The sequence below is a fragment of the Anomaloglossus baeobatrachus genome, chromosome 7 (assembly GCF_048569485.1).
Source record: "Anomaloglossus baeobatrachus isolate aAnoBae1 chromosome 7, aAnoBae1.hap1, whole genome shotgun sequence".
NCBI classification, from domain to species: domain Eukaryota; kingdom Metazoa; phylum Chordata; class Amphibia; order Anura; family Aromobatidae; genus Anomaloglossus; species Anomaloglossus baeobatrachus.
Window position 1 is genome coordinate 242816524 of NC_134359.1, and position 22091 is coordinate 242838614.

At 39.6% G+C, this 22091-nt stretch overlaps 1 protein-coding gene across 1 annotated transcript in view; it reads left to right on the forward strand.

The window, feature by feature from the left end:
- Positions 1-146: 146 nt before the first annotated feature.
- Positions 147-22091, forward strand: part of LOC142245347 (uncharacterized) — a 60699-nt gene continuing 38754 nt past the window's right edge. The window contains exons 1-6 of the mRNA XM_075317989.1: positions 147-194; positions 280-389; positions 3957-4177; positions 9960-10114; positions 12690-12932; positions 21106-21265. Coding sequence (XP_075174104.1) covers positions 311-389; positions 3957-4177; positions 9960-10114; positions 12690-12932; positions 21106-21265 — 858 coding nt within the window. The 5' untranslated portion in view covers positions 147-194; positions 280-310. The remainder of the gene's footprint in view (positions 195-279; positions 390-3956; positions 4178-9959; positions 10115-12689; positions 12933-21105; positions 21266-22091) is intronic.

A 22091-nucleotide genomic window follows, 5' to 3' on the forward strand; every position in this document is an offset into this window, starting at 1 on the left:
TTATATCATATCTTCATGCCCGGTATGCATTTTGGCCTAAATGAATTTATTGATGCTCATCACCCATAATACGCAGGTTTACAGGGTAATAAGGAAACAACCACAATGATATATAGCTCAGTAGTCGCAGCCACATTGCATGTTGGAGAGTCGACCTCTTGTTGGTAAGACTATACCCAAAAACTTCAGAGCAGGTTTGTAGAGTAATTTTTCCTTCTTGACTATAGAACAGATCACTGTATTTTTGTAAAACTTATATTATCTTTACTTTTTGTGTAGATGTCAGAGTTCAACATAGAAAAGCCAAACAATGCATAATCTTCTCCGAGTCAGTATTGTATTACTTTCGGTAATCCATTTTAACCTTGCTTTGCCCATTGCTGAAAATGGTAAGTAAAATAGTATTTTTTTTATCTAATAATATTGCATAAACTGACACAAAAATATAATTCTGACATTAAAGTGCAACAGTTAAATATTTATTATTTAATGCATGAACATTTAAAAAGCTTACTATTTATTTTACTTTAGGAAAAAATCTTTAATTTTTTTATAATGGTAATGCAGCTGATTTACTTGGATTTTGTATAGGCATTTGATACTGTACCACATAATAGCCTTATACTAAAGCTCCTGAAGCAAGGACTAGTGGAAACTATATGCAACTGGGTAAGGAATTGCCTAAAAGATAGGAAACAAAGAGTAGTCATAAATGGAACATTCTCTAAATGGGCCATAGTCAGCAGTGGGGACCGCAGGGATCTGTGCTAGGACCAATTCTTTTTAATCTCTTTATTAATGACCTTGTGGATGGGATTGATAGTACAGTGTCCGTCTTTGCAGATGACACCAAACTATGTAGAATATTAAATCTGATCTTGATACTATAATATTACAAAAAGATCTAGATAAGATGTCAGAATGGGCAGATACTTGGAAAATGAGATTTAATGTTGATAAATGTAAAGTAATGCACCTAGGATGGAGTAATCCTATAACTGCGTATACATTAAATGGAAGTAAACTTGGGACTACAGAACAGGAGAAAGACTTGGGTATTCTCATTACAAATAAGCTGAGCAGCAGCACTCAATGTCAGGCAGCAGCTGCTAAAGCAAACAAGATTCTAGGGTGTATAAAAAGAGAGATTACATCCAGTGATCCCAATGTATTGTTACCCCTCTATAAATCACTTGTAAGGCCACATCTGGAATATGGGATCCAGTTTTGGGCTCCACATTTTAAAAAGGACATTCAGAAGTTAGAGTCAGTTCAAAGGCGGGCAACTAGACTAAAACGAGGAATGGAAGACTTCCCATATGATGAGAGGTTGAAAAAGTTATATATATATGATAGATATGTTTAGCTTAGAAAAAAGACGTCTCAGAGGAGATCTCCTTTATATGTATAAATACATGTTTGGTCAATATAAAGGACTGGCACATGACTTATTTCTTCCAAAGACAATACTAAGGACCAGGGGGCACTCACTGCGAGTGGAAGAAAAGCGATTCCGGCAGCTAAATAGGAAAGGGTTCTTTACAGTTAGAGCAGTCAGACTGTGGAATGCCCTACCACAAGAGGTAGTAATGGCAGATACTATAACAGCTTTTAAAAAAAGGGCTGGATGATTTCCTCAGTACACACAACATTGTGGGTTATAAACGACTTAATGGCAAATGTATAGTAGTATAATATGCAGAGGCGTTTTCTGCACCAAACCATGCAATACCTTATTACCGGGTTTATAGGTCAGCTTCAGTCCTCCTTATGGAAACAATGGTCATGGGTGCACGTAGACAGGGAGAAGAAAATCCAAACCAATGTCCAGGAAGCAGAAATCTACGGCAGACATCATCCAATTTTCCAAAGTGCTTTATTGCATCATCATGTGCAGTTAAAAGTAGCGGGGAGAGAGATGAGTGCAGGCCCCCTAATGGACGACGGCCGTTTTGCACATCCTTTTGCTTCTACGGGTCCAAATCTGGACCCGTAGAGGCACAAGACAGTGTGAAATGGCCGTCATCCATTAGGGGGCCTGCACTCGTCTCTCTCCCCGCTACTTTTAACTGCACATGATGATGCAATAAAGCACTTTGGAAAATTGGATGATGTCTGCCGTAGATTTCTGCTTCCTGGACACAAATGTATAGTAGTGGAGGAAGGCTGAACTAGATGGACGTAGGTCTTTTTTCAACCTATGTAACTATGTAAAAATGTAAATAAAGCAATTTTTTTATTTTTTGTGTCAAGCATCAGTTAATAACTAAAACAATAAATATAATAATTTCTTACAAATTTGAGAGTACAGTCTTCACCTCTCTCTATATATATATATATATATATGTATATATATATATATATATATATATATATATACAGTATATATATATATATATATATATATATTTATTCTTAATTACGTTTTTTTACAGAAAGTAAATGATATTTAAATAAAATCAAAGTTTTAGACTAAAATAACTTCCTATTAATGCAGAAGGATAAAAATGTACTAATGGCCATGTACCTATGTAGCAGAACTCTGATAGAATTTTTTATTTGCCAAACACGAACCTATATGATCGATGATACAATACCTGAAAAAGATATTTTTTTATGTTAGACTATCTGTAGTACCCGGCTTTGCCCAGGATAGTAATGACTGCTTTACACGAGACGACCGATCGTGCGATTTCATGATCGATCATACCCGCCCCCGTCGTTTGTGTGTCACGGGCAAATCGCTGCCCGTGTTGCACAAACTCGTTTTACCCACAAGATGCTGCCACGGGACGCAGGTAAGCTGTGTTCATCGTTCCCATGGTGTCACACGGAGCAACGTGTGATGCCACGGAAACAATGAACAACCGGCGCCATTTTAATTATTTTAATTAAACAATTTTATGAAACCTAGCGACGAGTACATGACTCACGATTTGTGAGCGATACTGCGTCGCTAGGAGGTATAAAAATTAAAAGAAGAAGGAAATGAGTTATGTTGATAAACTAAAGATTACTGCTGTCAGAGGAAGGTGACAAAAATATATTTAAAAACTTGAGTAGAAGAAAACACAGTTTTCAAGAATCAATAGTGTAATATATAAAGCTGAGTGTATGTATGTATGTATGTGTGTGTGTGTGTGTGTTTGTGTGTGTATGTATGTCCGCTAAAGAAATCCACACTGTCACATTTGCAATCACAAAGTTTTGCACAGCCGCCTCATTTGAGACAGAGAGAGACAAAGAGACAGACAGACAGAGAGAGACAGTCAGAGAGAGACAGATAGAAAGAGACAGAGAGAAAGAGAGAGAAAGAGAGACAGAGACAAACAGAGAGAGACATATAAAAAGAGACAGAGAGAAGTTGACAGAGAGAGAAAGAGAGAGACAGAGAGAGAAACAGAATGAGAGAGGCAGACAGAGAGAGTCAGACAGAGAGAGAGGCAGACAGAGAGAGAGGCATACAGAGAGAGACAGACAGAAAGAGAGGCAGATAGAAAGAGAAAGAGAGAAAAAGATAGAGACAGACAGAGAAGGAAACAGAGAGAGAGAGGCAGACAGAGAGATAGATATACAGAGAGAGACAGACATAAAGAGAGGCAAACAGAGAGATAGACAGACAGAGACACAGAAAGAGACAGAGAGTCAGACAAACAAAGAGAAAGAGATAGAGAGAGAGAAACAGAGATAGCGACAGACAGAGAAGGAGAGAGACTGATAGAGAGATACAGACAGAGAGATAGAGAGAAACAGAAAGACAAAGAGATAGAGAGAGACAGACAGAGACAGAAAGAGAGATAGAGAGAAAAAGACAGAGACACATAGTTACTATCCCAGGCAACTCCGGGTACTACAGCTAGTCTAAATATAAAATAAGCAATTGCTGCCTTTTAATGACTATTTTGCTTACAATTGAAAGGCTAATATGAGTTTCCTTTTTTTTTTTTACAATACAGATAGTGCAATCTCACTGCTTTCCAATGACATTTGCCCAACTCTTAACTGCGGGTCTGAGTACATGACGGTTACTTTCCTGAAGTCGGATTTAATAAGACTCAAATTGGACATCAACAGCATCCATCTCATTGACCGGTCATGTGTGGGTTTTAACGACGGTGACAACAGAATATCAATACGCAGTCCAACTAAGGTTGGAGAATGCAGGACATATGTGATTGTAAGTAATAGTACATTGGACTTGTTATGAGAATGTATGATATGAGATATACTAAAACAGTGAACAATGGGGATGAAAAATACTAATATCAAACTGATTGCTCTCAGTAAAAGAAACATACTAATAATGATGCAGATAGGATTCCTCTTAATGGCAAAAAAACAAATAAAATAAAAGGATGTTACAAAGTAAGATGTCCAGACTATGTGGTCTCTTCATCAGGCTGGGTGTCATTTATTGCACTATCCTTATGTCTTTGTGTATAAATTTGGGGCCCATCAGATATTTGGTCAAACTATGCACAATGAAGAGATCGGATTAGTCTGGTTAGCCCCTTAACCTCTTCATGCCATGGCCATTTTCCGTTTTTGCGCTTTTATTTTTCTTCCCTTTGTTCCAAGAGCCGTAACTTTTTTATTTAATTGTCAATATAGCCGTATGAGGGCTTTCTTTTTTTGCGACCCACCATTCATTTTACCATACAGTGTATTGAAAAACGGGGAAAAAAATTACAAAAAATTATTTATTTATTTTTTTAAAGTATTATCTACCATGTTCACTATATGGTAAAACTAATCTGGCAATATGCTTCCCCAGGTCAGTATGAGTAGGTAGATATCAAACGTGAATAGTGTTTTTTTAATTTAATTTGTGTAAAAAAACTCAGAAAAAAGATAGGAAACAAAGAGTAGTCATAAATGGTACATTCTCTAAATGGGCTATAGTCAGCAGTGGGGTGCCGCAGGGATCTGTGCTTGGACCGATTCTTTTTAATCTCTTTATTAATGACCTTGTGGATGGGATTGATAGTACAGTGTCAGTCTTTGCTGATGACACCAAACTATGTAGGATATTAAAAACTGACCTGGATAGTACAATATTACAAAAAGATCTGGATAAGATGTCAGAATGGGCAGATACTTGGCAAATGAGATTTAATGTTGATAAATGTAAAGTAATGCACCTAGGACGGAGTAATCCTATAGCTGCGTATACATTAAATGGAAGTAAACTCGGGACTACAGAACAGGAGAAGGACTTGGGTATTCTCATTACAAATAAGCTGAGCAGCAGCACTCAATGTCAGGCAGCAGCTGCAAAAGCAAACAAGATTCTAGGGTGTATAAAAAGAGAGATTAGATCCAGTCATCCCAACGTATTGTTACCCCTCTATAAATCACTTGTAAGGCCACATCTGGAATACGGGATCCAGTTTTGGGCTCCAGATTTTAAAAAGGACATTCAGAAGTTAGAGTCAGTTCAAAGGCGGGCAACTAGATTATTACAAGGAATGGAGGCCGCCCGTATGATGGCAGGTTGAAAAAGTTAGATATGTTTAGCTTAGAAAAAAGACGTCTCAGAGGAGATCTCATTTATATGTATAAATACATGTGTGGTCAATATAAAGGACTGGCACATGACTTATTTCTTCCAAAGACAATACTAAGGACCAGGGGGCACTCACTGCGAGTGGAAGAAAAGCGATTCCGACAGCTAAATAGGAAAGGGTTCTTTACAGTTAGAGCAGTCAGACTGTGGAATGCCCTACCACAAGAGGTAGTAATGGCAGACACTATAACAGCTTTCAAAAAAGGGCTAGATGATTTCCTCAGTACACACAACATTGTTGGTTATAAATGACTTAGTGACTAAATGTAGAACTGGTGGAGGAAGGTTGAACTAGATGGACCTAGGTCTTTTTTCAACCTAAGTAACTATGTAATAAAAAAAAAAAAATTGTCAAAAAATAAATGCCACTTTTGTTACCATTTTCGAGACCTGTAACAATTTTATTTTTCGGAATGTGGGGCTCAAAAATGGCTTAATTTTTGCACCCTGACCAGATATTTTTCTGATACCATTTTCGAGTAGATATGATGTTTTGATCGCCTCTTATTGCATTGTATTGCCATGTTGTGGCTGCTAAAACTGTAAAGGGGGCTTTACACGCGGACGATATTGCTAGCAATTTCTAGCGATATCGAGCATGTAAGTACCCGCCCCCGTCGTGCAAGCGAAATCGTGTGATAGCTGCCGCAGCAAACATTATCGCTACGGCAGCGTCACACGCACTTACCTGGTCGTCGTCGTCGCTGTGACTGCCGAACAATCCCTCCCTCAAGGGGGAGGGACGTTCGGCATCACAGCGATGTCACCGCAACGTCACACAGCGGCTGGCCAATCAAAGCGGAGGGGCGAAGCTGAGCATGATGTAAACATCCCGCCCACCTCTTCCTTCCGCATTGTGGCCTGCGGCAGGTAAGGAGACGTTCTTCGCTCCTGCAGTGTCACACACAGCGATGTGTGCTGCCGCAGGAGCGACGAACCACAACGAAAAACAACCCTTACCGATTTTTGAGTTTGGGACAACCTCTCCATGGTGAACGATTTTCACCATTTTTGAGGTCGCTTAAGGTCGCAAGTACGTGTCACACGCTGCGATATCGTTAATGACTCTGGATGTGCGTCACTAACAATGTGACCCCGACGATAAAACATTAACGATAACGATTAATTTATTTGATATATATATATATATATATGTATATTATATTTTGATAGATTGGATATTTATGTATTTATGGAAGCATTTATGCCAAATATGTGTATTTTTTTAGTTATTTTATTTTCAATGGGGCAAAAGGGGAGTGATTTGATCTTTTATGCTTTTTGTTTTTTTCTTTCATAAATTTTAAAACTTTTTATTGTATTGACTAGTACGTTTAAGGTACTTGAGGCTGCAGTCATCCAATCGCTTCTGCTTTACAGAGCAGGGCATAAGAATCAGCACTGATCTGTACAGCAGAAGTCACAATGTTCTACCAATGCCAGTTAACAGCCAATGTTCACAGGAAGAGAGGACCATGGATAATCAGAGTGAAATACAAATTTTATTAAATGTAAATATAAAGGTGATACAGGACACACAGTGGTGGCAGGCTAGATGGAAAACAGCCTGCCAGAAAACAACCCACGGAGGGCCGCCCTTTCAATGTGAGATAGATTATCATGACGGATGTGAGTCCGCAAGCGGGAAAACTCGCCCCGGACCAACCGTACAAAAATCTCAATTTGAGGGCAACCATATTTAGATTTGTCTATCCCTGCACGTCTGTTGTTCACAATGTTGTGTTTACACATTCGTGCTTTACTATCAGCTCCCCATGACGTCTTTGGCTTCTCCCCCATTCTCTGCTACATGACTGACTCATCACTTGATTGGCACAGACGCGCCTCCGTCATGCGCTGCCTCCTCCCCCCTGCGGCCTGGGCTCGGGCGGGTCCCTGTGCTGAACGTGGGAATGAAGTCACTTCCTTCTCACGCTCATGACCTGGGGGCTCAGCGTGCCCTGCCGTCGGGGGGGCGTGGCAACATGACGCTGTGCGCGCCGATTTGCTAATGGGCTCCTACACTTCCCTACTTATACCCTTCACTCATCACCTATAGCCACGCCTCCTGACGAAGCCTTTGGTGAAACGCGCGTTGAGGCCCCGCCCCCACGCCCGGACACATCCACCGTCTCTGCTCTGACATGACGCAAGGTAATACTGATTAACTACTTATGCCCCCTTGCCATTGGGACTTTTATGGGATTCTACAGATCTCCTACATAAACTGTTTACTTTACACTGTCCCTATTTGACCTTTCACGGGCCATTTTACACTCTGTACAATCCTCCATTATATTGCTGCCTGTCAGCAGGTTTTTGCCATCTGGTGGTGTGTCCTGGTACTGCTGTGGGTTGTTTTCTGGCAGGCTGTTTTCCATCTAGCCTGCCACCACTGTGTGTCCTGTATCACCTTTATATTTACATTTAGTAAAATTTGTATTTCACTCTGATTATCCGTGGTCCTCTCTTTTTGTATCCCCACCTCTATTTATTGGTAACTTGGGGCTACATAATTTTAGGTTCTATATTTCTTGTGGACCCCTTTCCGGTCATAGGAATGTTTGTTTAGGTTATAATGTTCACAGGAAGTTCATAATGACAGACACACTGGTTATCAGTTGACCCCCGGCTACCAAGAAAACACATTGGTTATATGCAATTACGTTACGAGGGCACCGATGGGAGCAGACAATGATGTGCTTCGCGTCAATCGTGTTAAATCCGGTTGTCAAGGCTGCATTACATGCTGCGACATTGCTAGCGATCGCACCCGCCCCCGTTGTTTGTGCGTCACGGGCAAATCGCTGCCTGTGGCAAACAATATCGCTAGGACGCGTCAAACAGACTTACCTTCCTAGCAACGTCGCTGTGGGCGGAGAACAACCTCTTTTTTAAGGGGGCGGTATGTGCGGCGTCACAGAAACGCCAATCAGCGGGCCACCAATAGAAGTGGACGGGCAGAGAACAGCCGCATTCATGTCACTCCTACCTCGTTGCTGGAGGACACAGGAACGCTGTTGTTTGTCGTTCCCGGGGTGTCACACATAGCGATGTGTGCTGCCTCAGGAACGACGAACAACCTGCGTCCAGAATGAGCAATGATATTTTGAAAATGAACGAGGTGTCAATGATCAACGATTTGGTGAATATTTGTGATTGTTAGCGGTCGCTCGTAGGTGTCACACGCAACGACGCTGCTAACGAGGCCGGATGTGCGTCACAAATTCAGTGACCCCAACGACATCTCGTTAGCGATATCATTGCGTCTAAAGCAGTCTTTAGAGATTAACAGTGGGATTTAACTGGTTAACTGCGGCGGGTGGATCGGAGGCACATGAGGGCTAATCAGGTCACATCCACCAGTCTGACATCCATGATTATCATTATAGAGAGGGAATAAATTAAAAAAAGTAAGAAAATCCAGAAGCACTTTTTATAAATATAAATACTGCAACACGCTGGTATTTTATCCAATATAGGGTTTCGCCTCATTCTTAGCTTCTTCTGGGTACTGAGCAATTAACGGCAATAAACTGTACATTGTTTTTCTAAACTACTAAAAAAAACTTGAGGCCCCTATATGAGCTGACAATTGTAAAATATTAAGTCAGTATAGAAATTCCCACAACCACTCAATGAACAAGCGAAACGAAAGTTTGTCTGGTGATTGGATTTTTATGCCTAAAAATCATCATTATTGGCAACACATTGCCTCTTATAAACAAGCGATGTGCTGCTGATAATGTACTTAATATAGGGACCCAACAGTTATACTAGAGATCATTCAATCCCCATCATTGCTTGTTGACCTTCATAAACTGGTCAGTAAGAGAGTACCGAGCCACTTGACTATAGTCGATCAATGCTTGTTATTCCCTTAAAAAAGGGATCATTAGGACATTTTCTTTTCAGGATTTGTGGACTCTGCCTTTTTAATCTTCCATAGCTTTATAGATGGATTCAGTCATTCTATTTGTTTTGTACTTTGGAACTTCTCACTATTCATGAAAATTTGTTGTCTGTTCTTGATTACAGTAATTTTGCAATTTTGGGCTGTCTATTGCCAATTTAGAGTTGAATTAGATTTCTAGTATAACTTTCAACTTACATTACTAATTGTAAATTATTTTAGATACTATTGCCCCACTTTTACTAAATACTGCCTAAAAAAGGTAAAGTTAGGAACCTGGTATAAACTGTATCATGACTTGCCCCATAATGTTGTATTGGATCCATCATATAGATAGACCCAGAATTTTTTAAGGGTTTTGTTGAATTTTGAAAAAAAAGAAAGGGGATGGTAACTAATGCTTTACAATATACAGTGTCTTTTATTATGAGTGAGTATAATATTGTGATATGTCTCATTGATGTAACTATTCATTTACAGATCAATGGGACACACGCCGTTTACAAGAATAACATTTACTTGAAGCCAGATCCTTCGGTAGTAATTTACAGAGAAGACTATATGGTTAACTTCTCATGTATCTACCCTCTGACCATGGATGTTTCCCTGAAGACTGTTCTTCGCCCCATTATAAAGTTGGTTTAATTTTTTTTTATTTAAAGCTATGTGCAGTAGAACAAATATTTTCTGTTATATCTGTAAGAGCTTGTCTCAATAGATATTGGAATATTAATACATACGAGCTTTGGCAGCTGCTGATCTCTGATGTCACTGACTTGATTTTTGATGAGCTCACATGGCTGGTGACATGGTAGAAACACTCGCTCCTGTGATAAAACAAACAGGCAGGGAAACGTCACACAATAAGCAGCTAAGATTATCTGCAGTGTCAACAGTATATTAAAGCACCACTACAGTGTTTTTTTTATTACATCACTGTAGTGGTGCTTTAAATCCTAGTCCCATGAGCCCTATCCTATATTCACCTTCTGCCACCTTCATCCTTTTCCAGTTGAAGCTTCAGTCAGGCTGCAGTAAAAAATGACTAGCTGACAGCTTTGGTGTTTACTGGAGTGTGCCGAAGGTCACTCTTTAATGTATCTCTATGATCCTTGTTCTGGCTCTTAGAGAGATGCATTGAGCACCTCTGACATCTGGGCAGCCAGAAGCTATGGACACAAGATGGCGCCGTGGGATCGGTAAAGTATGAAAATGTTGGAAAGTGAGTGTACGTTTGGGGGAACTTAAATTTTAAGCACCACTACATTAGTGAAAAAAAAACAAAAACAACCAAACACTGTAGTGGTGCTTTAAACTTTGCTTTCTCCCTAGATCATGAGTTGTATATAAAAGCATTACCATAAGCTACAGTCACTCTGCATGGTGTGAAAATAATGCAGTAGATAGAAAGGACACATTTATAAGATTATCAAAGCACAGGAATATTTACTAAAACAAAACAATTGTGGAAATTATTATTTCAAGAACTGTTAATTGTTAGGTTTTTTTATGGACAATCCCTTTAAGAAAACTCAAATATTGTATTGTATTTTATATTTGGTATGAATAATGGTAAATCATGCTGGAATTACTGTATTAGTGATGGCGCTCTACTAGTTATATAGTGGCTCAATTCTACATGGGGAGGACGAATAAGCTCCATACAGATATTATTGTGAATGCTAGCAATAAAAACCCTAGACCTTGTACCATAATCCACACTAAAATCTCTACCTCTTGTAATTTCCCTTCTATTACTAATGTCATCTGATTTTGTGCCCAACATTGACCATCCAATATCAACCCTTTAAGCTCTTCCGGACTGGTCCAGTTTTCATTTTTACACTATAGCCCCTTCTTTTGAGAACTATAACTTTTTAATTGTTCCACAAGTTAGAGTTTTGAATGACTAGTTTTTTTATCATGCACTGGAAAATATGAAGAAAAAGAAAATCGAAGTGAAATCTTAACAAATAAACACGTCTGCTATTTTTGACTTCCACTTCTATGACAATTTTTCATGGGATAAAAGAAACTTGGCAACATAATTTTTCAGATCAGTAAGATGCCAAACTTGTCTAAATTATTTTTTTATATTATTGTCCAAATTATTTTTTTATATTATTGTCCAAATTATTATTTTTATATTATTATCTACATTTTTTTTACATTATCCTCGAAATTATTTTTTATATTATTGTCTAAATTATTTTTTATATTATTATCTAAATTATTTTTTATATTATTGTCCAAATATTTTTGTATATTATTGTCTAAATTATTTTTTATATTATTGTCCACATTTTTTTATATTATTGTCCAAATTAAATTCTTATATTATTGTCTAAATTATTTTTTTTATATTATTGTCCAAAATATTTTTTATTATATTATTGTCCAAAATATTTTTTTTATATTATTGTCCAAATTATTTTTTTATATTATTGTCCAAATTTATTTTTTATATTATTGTCCAAATTATATTTTTATATTATCTAATTTTTTTTTTACATTATTGTCCAGATTATTTTTTTATATTATTGTCTAAATTATTTTTTATATTGTCCATATTATTTTTTATATTATTGTCCAAATTATTTTTTATATTATTGTTTACATTTTTTATATTATTATCCAAAATATTTATTATATTATTGTCCAAATTATTTTTTTATATTATTGTATAAATTATTTTTTTATTTTATTGTCTAAATTATTTTTTTATTTTATTGTCAAAATTATTTTTTTATATTATTGTCTAAAATATTTTTTTTATATTATTGTCCAAATTATTTTTTTATATTATTGCCTATTTTTTTTATATAATTTTCTACATTTTTTTATTATTGTCTATTTTTTAATATTGTTCAAATTATTTTTTTATATTATTGTCTAAATTATTTTATTTATATTATTGCGGAAATTTTGTTTTATATTATTATAGTAAATAAAAAAATGCAGAACTTTACAAAAACTACAGTTCTCCTTGTCTCTATTTTATGAGACTCAAAACTTTCACTAATTATATCAATATACAGTAGCTGTACAAGGGGTTGTTTTTTGTTTTATCTCCGTGGAGGGGTGAGTCAATTAAAAAACAAACTAACACAGTTTGTTATTTTATCATGATGCATTCCTTTCTAATAACTTTGTGCTTGTAAATTCTTTGTACTTGAAGAAACTAATTAAATTGATTGTCTAATTTTACAGTACCAAAATCTTCGAAGTTACCGGAAAAGGTCAATTTGAAGTGACAATGGCAATTTTCAAGGACCCTGCTTATGTAACTCCCCGTGAGGATGGAGATATACTTTCCACTAGGGACATGCTCTATGTTGGTGTGATGATCACTAAAGGAGATACGGCTCATTTTAACTTGGTGCTAAGGAATTGTTTTGCTACTCCTACTTCAAATTTCCAAAACCTTTTGAAATACTATATAATCAAAGACAGGTAAGTGGATGTATAGAAGTAGAATTCTACAATGTATGTTATATTTGCCCTAATACAGGGAAGTCTAATGTCTTCCATAGAGGTGAGCGAGTACTGAAATATTCGTATTTGCTTTTCTTGTAATGAATACTTTATAATATTTGTGTATTCATTTCGAATAGCGAGTACAATGCAAGTCAATGAGAAATGCGAGGAATTTTCTGCTGGACCCAACAAAGAGGTCGGGGGGCCTGAGGAAAAGGATGAAATGTATGGGAAAGTGGTGAAACTGAATGGGGAGAGCATGGAGAATATGTCAACAAAAACTCTCTTACCCCCATAGCGACGGCCTAACGTCTCAAGACGTCGGAAAAACAGGGTACTTATTCTGTTCCGACGTCTTGAGACGTCAGGCTGGAAAAACCCTGTAGCGCCCCCCAGTGACGAAAAATCTCGGGGGTTTCAGCTACCGGGGGTAGCTGAGACCCCCCAGATTATGAATCGGGGTGTTTTTTATGCACCCCGTTAATGCGATCGCCGGTATACACCGTATACCGGCGACAACATAAAAAAAAAAAATGGCTGGTAAAATCTATTTATTTCTCATCTGACGTGATCAAACATGTCAGATGAGAAATAAATGTGAGCCCTTAGTGCCCCCAAAGCCCCCGGTACCGGAGAAATCCATCCAACCCCCCCCCCCCGGAAAATCCAAGATGGCGCCGACGCGCGCTGAAAACTCCCGCCGCCGACGGCTCTGCATTCATTTCCCTCCGATCTGAAATGATCAAACATTTCAGATCGGAGGGAAATGTCCCCCTCCTGACCTCTCCTCCGGTACACCGGAGCTCTTTGGTCCCTGGAGCCCCCTCCAGTTCTTCAGAGCACCCCTCCGGAGCGTGCAAGATGGCGCCGACGCGCGCTGAAAACTGCCGCCGCCGGCTCTGCATTCATTTTCCTCCGATCTGAAATGATCAAACATTTCAGATCGGAGGGAAATGTCCTCCCCCTGACCCCTCCTCCGGTCCACCGGAGCCCTCTGGTCACCGGAGCCCCCTCCGGGTCTCCAGAGCCACCCCCCCCTCCCCCGCATTCATTCTGCTCTTTCTGCCGCATGTGACACGTCACATGCGGCAGAAAGGTGTCCCCAGGTCCCCCCAGGTCCCACTAGGTCACCCCCCATCACCCCCCCCCCCCAGCCCCCGGTCATACGTTACCTGTCTGGTGATCCGTCCCGCGATCACGCCGCCTCCTTCTTGAATGCTGACGGCGCATGCGCAGACAGCGGCTGTCAGCTGGATTCCTCCCCCGGTCCACAGTGGAGCAGCCTGTGCATCAGCGACGTCAGTCTTGCAGGGACGCTGACGTCGCTGATGCACAGGCTGCTCCACTGTGGACCGGGGAAGAGTGAGCGCAGTAATCAGCAGTCTCTCCATGTGAGGAGTGTGGTCCTCACATGGAGAGACTGCTGTTCCAGAAAATGGGGGGTACGTTCTGTGAGCGTGCCCCTCATATTCTGGAATGAGGTTACTGCAGGTCACTCTGCCCTAAGTTGGACCGGGGCAGTGTGAGTGCAGTATTCTCAGATTACTGCACCCACACTGCTCATGGAGAGCTTGCTCTTCCAGAAAATGGGGGATACGTTCCCTGAACGTGCCCCCCATATTCTAGAAGATCCAGAGTCGGCGTGGGACCTCACGGATTACAGCGGATTACAGCGACCGTAATTTCTTTATTTTCAATAAATTGGGGAAAGAGGAATGTTTCGGGGAGTTTTTTTTTCAAATAAATTTTTTTTTTGTCTTTTTTTTTGTCTATTACTTGACTGGGTTAGTGATGTCGGGTATCTGTTTAGATGCCGTGACATCACTAACCCCAGGGCTTGATGCCAGGTGACATTACAGCTGGTATCAACCCCATATATTACCCCGTCTGCCACCGCACCAGGGCGCGGGATGAGCTGGGGCGAAGCGCCAGGATTGGCGCATCTAATGGATGCGCCACTTCTGGGACGGCTGCGGCCTGCTATTTTTAGGCTGGGAAGAGTCCAATAACCATGGCTCTTCCCACCCTGAGAATACCAGACCCCAGCTGTCCGCTTCACCTTGGCTGGTGATCTAATTTGGGGGGGACCCCACGTTTTTTTTTTTTAAAAAAAAACGCCTGGGGAGCCCTCCAAATTGATCACCAGCCAAGGTGAAGCTGTCAGCTGTGGTTTGCAGGCTACAGCTGTCTGCTTTACCCTAGCTGGCTATCAAAAATGGGGGGGACCCCACGTCGTTTATTTTAATTATTATTTTTTTGGGGGGCTAAATACAAGGCTAGGCACCCTTTAGTGCCACATGAAAGGCACTAAAGGGCGCCAGCTTAGAATATGCAGGGGGTGGGACGTTATATATGTTTGACATGTATCCATTCATCCATTGTAGCATTTTAGGCTGTGCGCCCACAATCAGGATTTGCAGCGTTTTTGGCGCAGAGTGTTTTCCCTGTGTCCATAACGCTGCATTGTGCAGTAGAAGCACAGTGGAAGGATTTTTAGAAATCCCATGCCCAATGTGCTTGCCCAATGTGCTTCTTTTCTCCGCCACATAAACTGACCTGTGGCGCAGCTTCCCGAGCCTCAGCATGTCAATTTATGCTGCGGAGATGAGTGTTCTCTGCAGGTAGCATAGAGCTCCACAGCGGCATGAAACCAAAACGTGGGCATGGGCAGCTGCGTTCTCCCGTGGACAACACTCACATCTCTGCAGGAGGCTGACACTGTGTACTAGACGCCGTGTCGCTGGCTCATGGCCACATAGCCTAAAAGCGAGACATTGGTTGCTACAGCAACATTTTTGTGAAGTACCTGTGGATTCAAAATGCTTATTATACTCCTGAATAAAATCCAGTTTCCAAAATGGGGTCACTTGTGGGGGTTTCTAATGTATAGGTACCCAAGGGGCCCTGCAAATGTGACATGGTGCCCGCAATTTATTTCAACTTTTCCAGAATTCAAATGGTGCTGCTTCCATTCCAAGCCCTCCCATTTATCCAAACAGAGGTTTTTGGCCACATGTGGGGTATCCCTGTGCTCATAAGACATTGGATAACAACCTGTTGGGTCCACGGTTTGTTGTTGTCTCTTGAAAAAGTGAGAAATTTGATGCTGAAGCAACATTTTTGTGAAAAAAATGAAAATTTTCAATATGGCAACCTAAGCTTATCAAATTCTGTGAAGTATTCGTGGATTCATACTGCTCACTATACACCTAGATAAAAGCCTTGAGGTGTCTTGTTTCCAGAATGGAGTCACTTGTGGGGGACCTCCACTGTTTAGGCACCTCAGGGGCTCTCCAAATGCAACCTGGCGTCCGCTATTGATTCCAGCCAATTTTGCAGTCAAATGGCACTCCTTCCCTTCCGAGCCCTGCCATGCGCCCAAACAGTTGATTTCCACCACATATAAGGTATCGCCAAACTCAGGAGAAATTGCACAATAAATGTTATGCTGAATTTTTTCCTTTTACTCTTGTAAAAAAAAAAGCTACCTGGTTGAAATAACAATTTTGTGGTAAATTTTTTTTTTTTTTTTTTTCATGGCTCAACGTTATAAAATTCTGTGAAGCACCTGGGGGTTCAGGGTACTCACCAAACATCTAGATAAATTCCTTGAGGGGCCTAGTTTCCAAAATGGGGTCACTTGTGTGGGGTTTCTGCTGTTTAGGTACCTTAGGGGTCCTCCAAATGTGACATGGTGCCCGCAATCTTTTTCAGCCAAATTTCCTTTCCAAAATTCAAATATTGCTCCTTTCGTTCCAAGCCCTCCCATTTGTCCAAACAAAGGTTTCAGACCACATGTGAGGTATCACCGCGCTCATAAAAAAGTGGTTAACAAACCTTGAGGTCAAATTTTTGGAATTACCTCTTGAAAAAGTGAGAAAATTGATGCTAAAGCAACATTTTTGAGAAAATTATTAAAATTTTCAATATGACAACGTAACGTTAACAAAATCTGTGAAGTACCTGTGGATCTAAAATGCTCACTATACCCCTAGATAGAAGCCTTGAGGGGTCTAGTTTCCAAAATGGTGTCACTTGTGAGGGGTTTCTTCTGTTTAGGTACCTTAGCGGACCTGTAAATGCAACATGGTGCCCGCAATCTATTTCAGCCAAATTTGCTTTCCAAAATTCAAATATTGCTCCTTCTGTTCCGAGCCCTCCCATTTGTCCAAACAGAGGTTTCTGACCACATGTGGGGTATCGGCGCACTCATAAGAAAGTGGGGAACAAGTTTTGGGGTCCATTTTGTTGTGTTAGGTCTTCTAAAAGTGAATAAATTTGGGTTAGAGCAACATTTTTAGGTAAAATTTAATTTTTGCTTTTTTTCATTCCACATTGCTTTTGTTCATGTGAAGCACCTGAAGGGTTAATAAACTTCTTGAATGTGGTTTTGAGTACTTTGGGGGGTGCAGTTTTTATAATGGTGTCACTTTTGGGTATTTTCTGTCATCTAGGCCTATTGAAGTCACTTCAAATGTGATGTGGTCCCTAAAAAAATGGTTTTGTAAATTTTGATGTAAAAATGAGAAATCGCTGATAAACTTTGAACCCCTCTAACTTCCTAACAAAAAAAAATTTTGTTTCCAAAATTGTGCTGATGTAAAGTAGACATGTGGGAAATGTTATTTATTAACTATTTTGTGTCACAGAAATCTCTGGTTTAACGGTATAAAAATTCAAAAGTTGAAAATTGCTAAATTTTCAAAATTTTTGCCAATATTCAATTTTTTTCTTCAATAAACGCAAAAAATATTGTCCTAAATTTGGTACTAACAAGAAGTCCAATATGTGACGAAAAAACAATCTCAGAATCACCGGGATCCGTTGAAGCGTTCCAGAGTTATAACCTCATGAAGTGACACTGGTCAGAATTGCAAAATTTGGTCTGGTCATTAAGGTGAAAATTAGCTCCGTCACTAAGGGGTTACTCTATGTCTGTCTGTCTGTTTCTCTCTCTCTGTCTGTCTCTTTGCCTCTCTGTCTGTCTGTTTATCTCTCTCTTTGTTTCTTACTGTCTCTGTCTCTTTGCCTCTCTGTCTGTCACTCTCTCTGTTTTTGACTGTCTCTCTCTGTCTATCTCTTTCTGTCTCTCTCTGTCTGTCTTTTTGCCTCTCTATGTCTGTCTGTCTCTCTCTTTCGGTCTCTCTCTCTGTCTGTCTCTTTGCCTCTTTCTCTCTGTCTCTCTGTCTGTTTGTAACTCTCTCTCTCTCTGGTTCTGACTGTCTCTCCCCGTCTGTCTCTCTCTTTCTCTCTGTCTGTCTCTTTTCCTCTCTCTTTCTGTCTGTCTCCCTGTCTGTCTGTCACTCTCTCTCTCAGGGACAGTATGATGCTGCGCAGCCAGTCAATTGGTTAAGAAGCCCAGTATGTTTAGTGGCTGCAAATCAGGCGCCAAATCTGCAGGGCGGGACATATAAATATCGCGAGGTGAGTAAACAAAAACTGATAATGTGACGAGTAACAAGAATACTATACTATCCGTGCGAGTAGCGAATAGTAATGATTACACTCGCTCATCACTAGTCATCCATCCTTACATAAAATGGCTGCACTAATTATCTTAAAAGTTATTTCTTTCTGGTCAATATACTTCGATCTTAATTAAGGTCTAAACACTACATTTCCTTCATACTTTAGTGGTTGGGTATTTGACCAGGATGACAGAGGCATGGTGTCATTATTGGGCCATTATTTAAAATACCACCTTTACTGCGAGTGTGTTTTACTTAGTGTTTTGCACCTTTTTATTTCCTTGCCTCAAATTCATTTTTTTATTTGTTCCTTTTTTTTTCTATTTTATATATGTTTGCATATATACTTCAGTCTCCACTGGAATCATTTTATGTACTCCAGAAATTTTTGAACAATTTTTTGCTCAATTTTGTAAAATGTGCAGTTTATTGTGTTAAAAAAATTTGAAAAAAACCTAAAAGGCAAAAACAAAGATTCGATTATGTGAAAAATTTAGCAACCATATGGGCTATTTTGAAGAATGTGAGGAAAAAAAACCAGCAAAAAATACAGTAAGACCAAAAAAATGAAAGTAACTAAAAATGCAAAAGATGAATCAGAGCTGAAATTTGTTAGCAATTTCACTGCCTTTAGCCCACTCACATTCTGTTGCAATTAATATATATATATATATATACACTGTATATATATATATATATATATATATATATATATATATACACTGTATATATATATATATATATATATATATATATACATATGCACAGTGTTTGAGTTTGCTACATTATCTTTTTCACCTTTTTAAAAATGCTTTATTTTTTTCTTTATTTATAGCAATGTGTCCTTAGCACACCCAATCGGCATCTCTTGAGCTCCTTGTTGCTAATTTACATTATTGTAACCCCTTCTTGCTTGCCGGTGTCTCCTATAGCTTTTTCTTGAAAAAAGGCCTGACACGTGTTGAAAAATATACTACATATATTTTACGCTGTATCTTCGTGTGAACACTTATCCCTTTCTAACAGCAAAGCAATTCATCCAAGGACATCCGAAATACATCTCCTGATCTCGAGTAACCCAGTTACATACAGTACATGGAGCCACTCTGATTTTTTTCTACCCTTTTTACTTTCACATATTATTAGGGCACTACATGGCAGGCGCCTTTTCTCATGACAGCGCACTCTTACAAAAATCAGGCTTCTAAGAGTTGAGAAATCTATTGTTTTTTTCCACCAAACGCTTTATAATACTGCTCTCGTAACATGCGGCTTAGAAACCCTTTGGGCTCCTTTAAGCTGGCTATGCACATAATATTATTATTGGCCAAATTATGGGTGATCAATTATGTGATATGAAGAAAAAAAAATGAAAATGACTAAAGCCAAACAATTAATGAGCAGTCAGCCATCAGCCATTGCAAACAATCGTTCACCTAGTATTTATAAACCAATGTTAAATTTAGCCAATTTGTCCAACTTTTATCTTAGATGTATGGGCAGCTTTATTTTAAAGGAGTATTCTCAGGTTTGAAAATTATCCCATATCTGTGGTATATGTGATAACTTCCCAATCTCTTGGGGTCTGACCATCGAACCCAAGTGATCCCAACTGGAGGTCTGAAAAAAAGCTTGAATTGATCTTGTGTGGTCGATCTTGTAAACCTCTTTGCCATTATTTCTTAAAGGGGCAATAAGAGATTGCCGAGCACTGTGTTAAGCTGGTCTTCGGCACTTCTATATGAAAATAAATTGAGCACCAGTGCACATGACTGATCACCACTATACTCCCATGGGGCCACAGAAGTTGGACCTCCAACAATCGGAAAGTTATGGAAATAGGATGTTGGATAACTTTCCAACTTGAGAATACCCCTTTAAGTCCCTAAGTATTGTTGCGAGTATTTTACTTCTATAGTTAATCTTGTGCTCATCAGGGCATTCCAGGACTTTTAGGTTTGGGAATGGAGTACTGTGTGAGGCCTTCTAATGATTGTATATTGTTGGGTGATAGAAATGAGAAAACCTGAAAAATAAAGTTTGGTATTCTTACTGAATACGGACTGTACAAAAAAAAAGGGTTTGAGTTCAGATTTGTGGTGCTTTACGTATCCAAACCACTCGCTGAAGCATCACGGTGCTTGGGTAGGCTTGGTGCTCAGCCTAGTGCAAGTGGTTTGAAATGTTTGATCAGCTCGCACTGGGGGTAACAAGAGTGTTATCAGATGTAGTGTGCACAAAACAAAACAATGGAAAAACCCCATCCACCCACCCCTAGAAGTCATGTGTTTATGCCTGGTTGTGTGTGGGCAGAGATCCAAACTGCCCAATTTGTGACTTCAATTGGGGTTCGGGTCAAGTCCAGGTCCCAAACCTAAATTTATCTAAAGTCTGGCTGAACTTGCCGAACCGAACTTCCGTGGGTCCGTTCATCTCAATTGGGTAATTTATGTATGTATAACAGCATAGATATTTTCAAAGGAACTAGGAGGTGAAGGGTTTAACCAGCACACTGCCGTATGATGTATCAGACTGGAAACTTCTTTGAAAAAAATGGTGATTTATTGAGATACATTTCAGAGCAATAGCTCCTTCTTCAGGATGAAATCACAGAAGCATAATTATTTTGCATATTAACTGAAATTATGAGCGAATTTGATTTTTATTTATTGTTATTACAGTTGCAAAAATCATCATGACAATACTATACATGTGGCTGCAAATGGCATTGCCAGTTATGGACAGTTCTCGGTGCAAGCTTTCCAATTTATTGCGGGACACGGTCAAATCTATCTGCACTGTCAAGTACACCTTTGTGAGAATTCGGGCTCCTGTATACCTGTAAGTTCATTGTCATCAGATTCATGAATATATAAAAGTCTAAATCCTTCAACCATCTATCTATTATAATACAATGTATTATTGGCTTTTACCATGAAAAAAAATAGACAGACAGGCTAGCTTTTTGAAAACCACAAAGGAAATAATTGGGGACATGGTTCTAAGGGGGGCTTTACACGTTGCGACATCGCTAGCATCGGCTAGCGATGCCGAGCGCGATAGTACCCGCCCCCGTCGCACATGCAATATGTGGTGATTGCTGTCGTAGCGAACATTATCGCTACAGCAGCTTCACACGCACATACCTGCTCGGCGACGTCGCTGTGACTGCCGAACAATCCCTCCTTCAAGGGGGAGGTGCATTCGACGTCACCGCGACGTCACTAATCAGCCGGCCAATAGAATCGGAGTGGCGGAGATGAGCGGGACGTGACATCCCGCCCAACTTCTCTCTTCCGCATTGCCGTCGGGACGCAGGTAAGGAGATGTTTGTCGTTCCTGCGAGTTTACACACAGTGATGTGTGATGCTGTGGGAACGACAAACCACATCGTACCTGCGGTCGACCCGACATTATGAAATTGACCGACGCTACACAGATCACTGTTTTTCGACGCTTTTGCGATTGTTTATCGGCGCATCTAGGATTTACACGTTGCGATGTCACTACTGGGGCCGGATGTGCATCACTAACGACGTGACCCCGACGATATTTCGGAAGCGATGTCGCAACGTGTAAAGCCCCCCAAGAAGACAATAATAATGACAATTTGTTGATTGTGAAAATATTTTATCATCTTTATTAGAACTTTTGATAAGTCTAGATT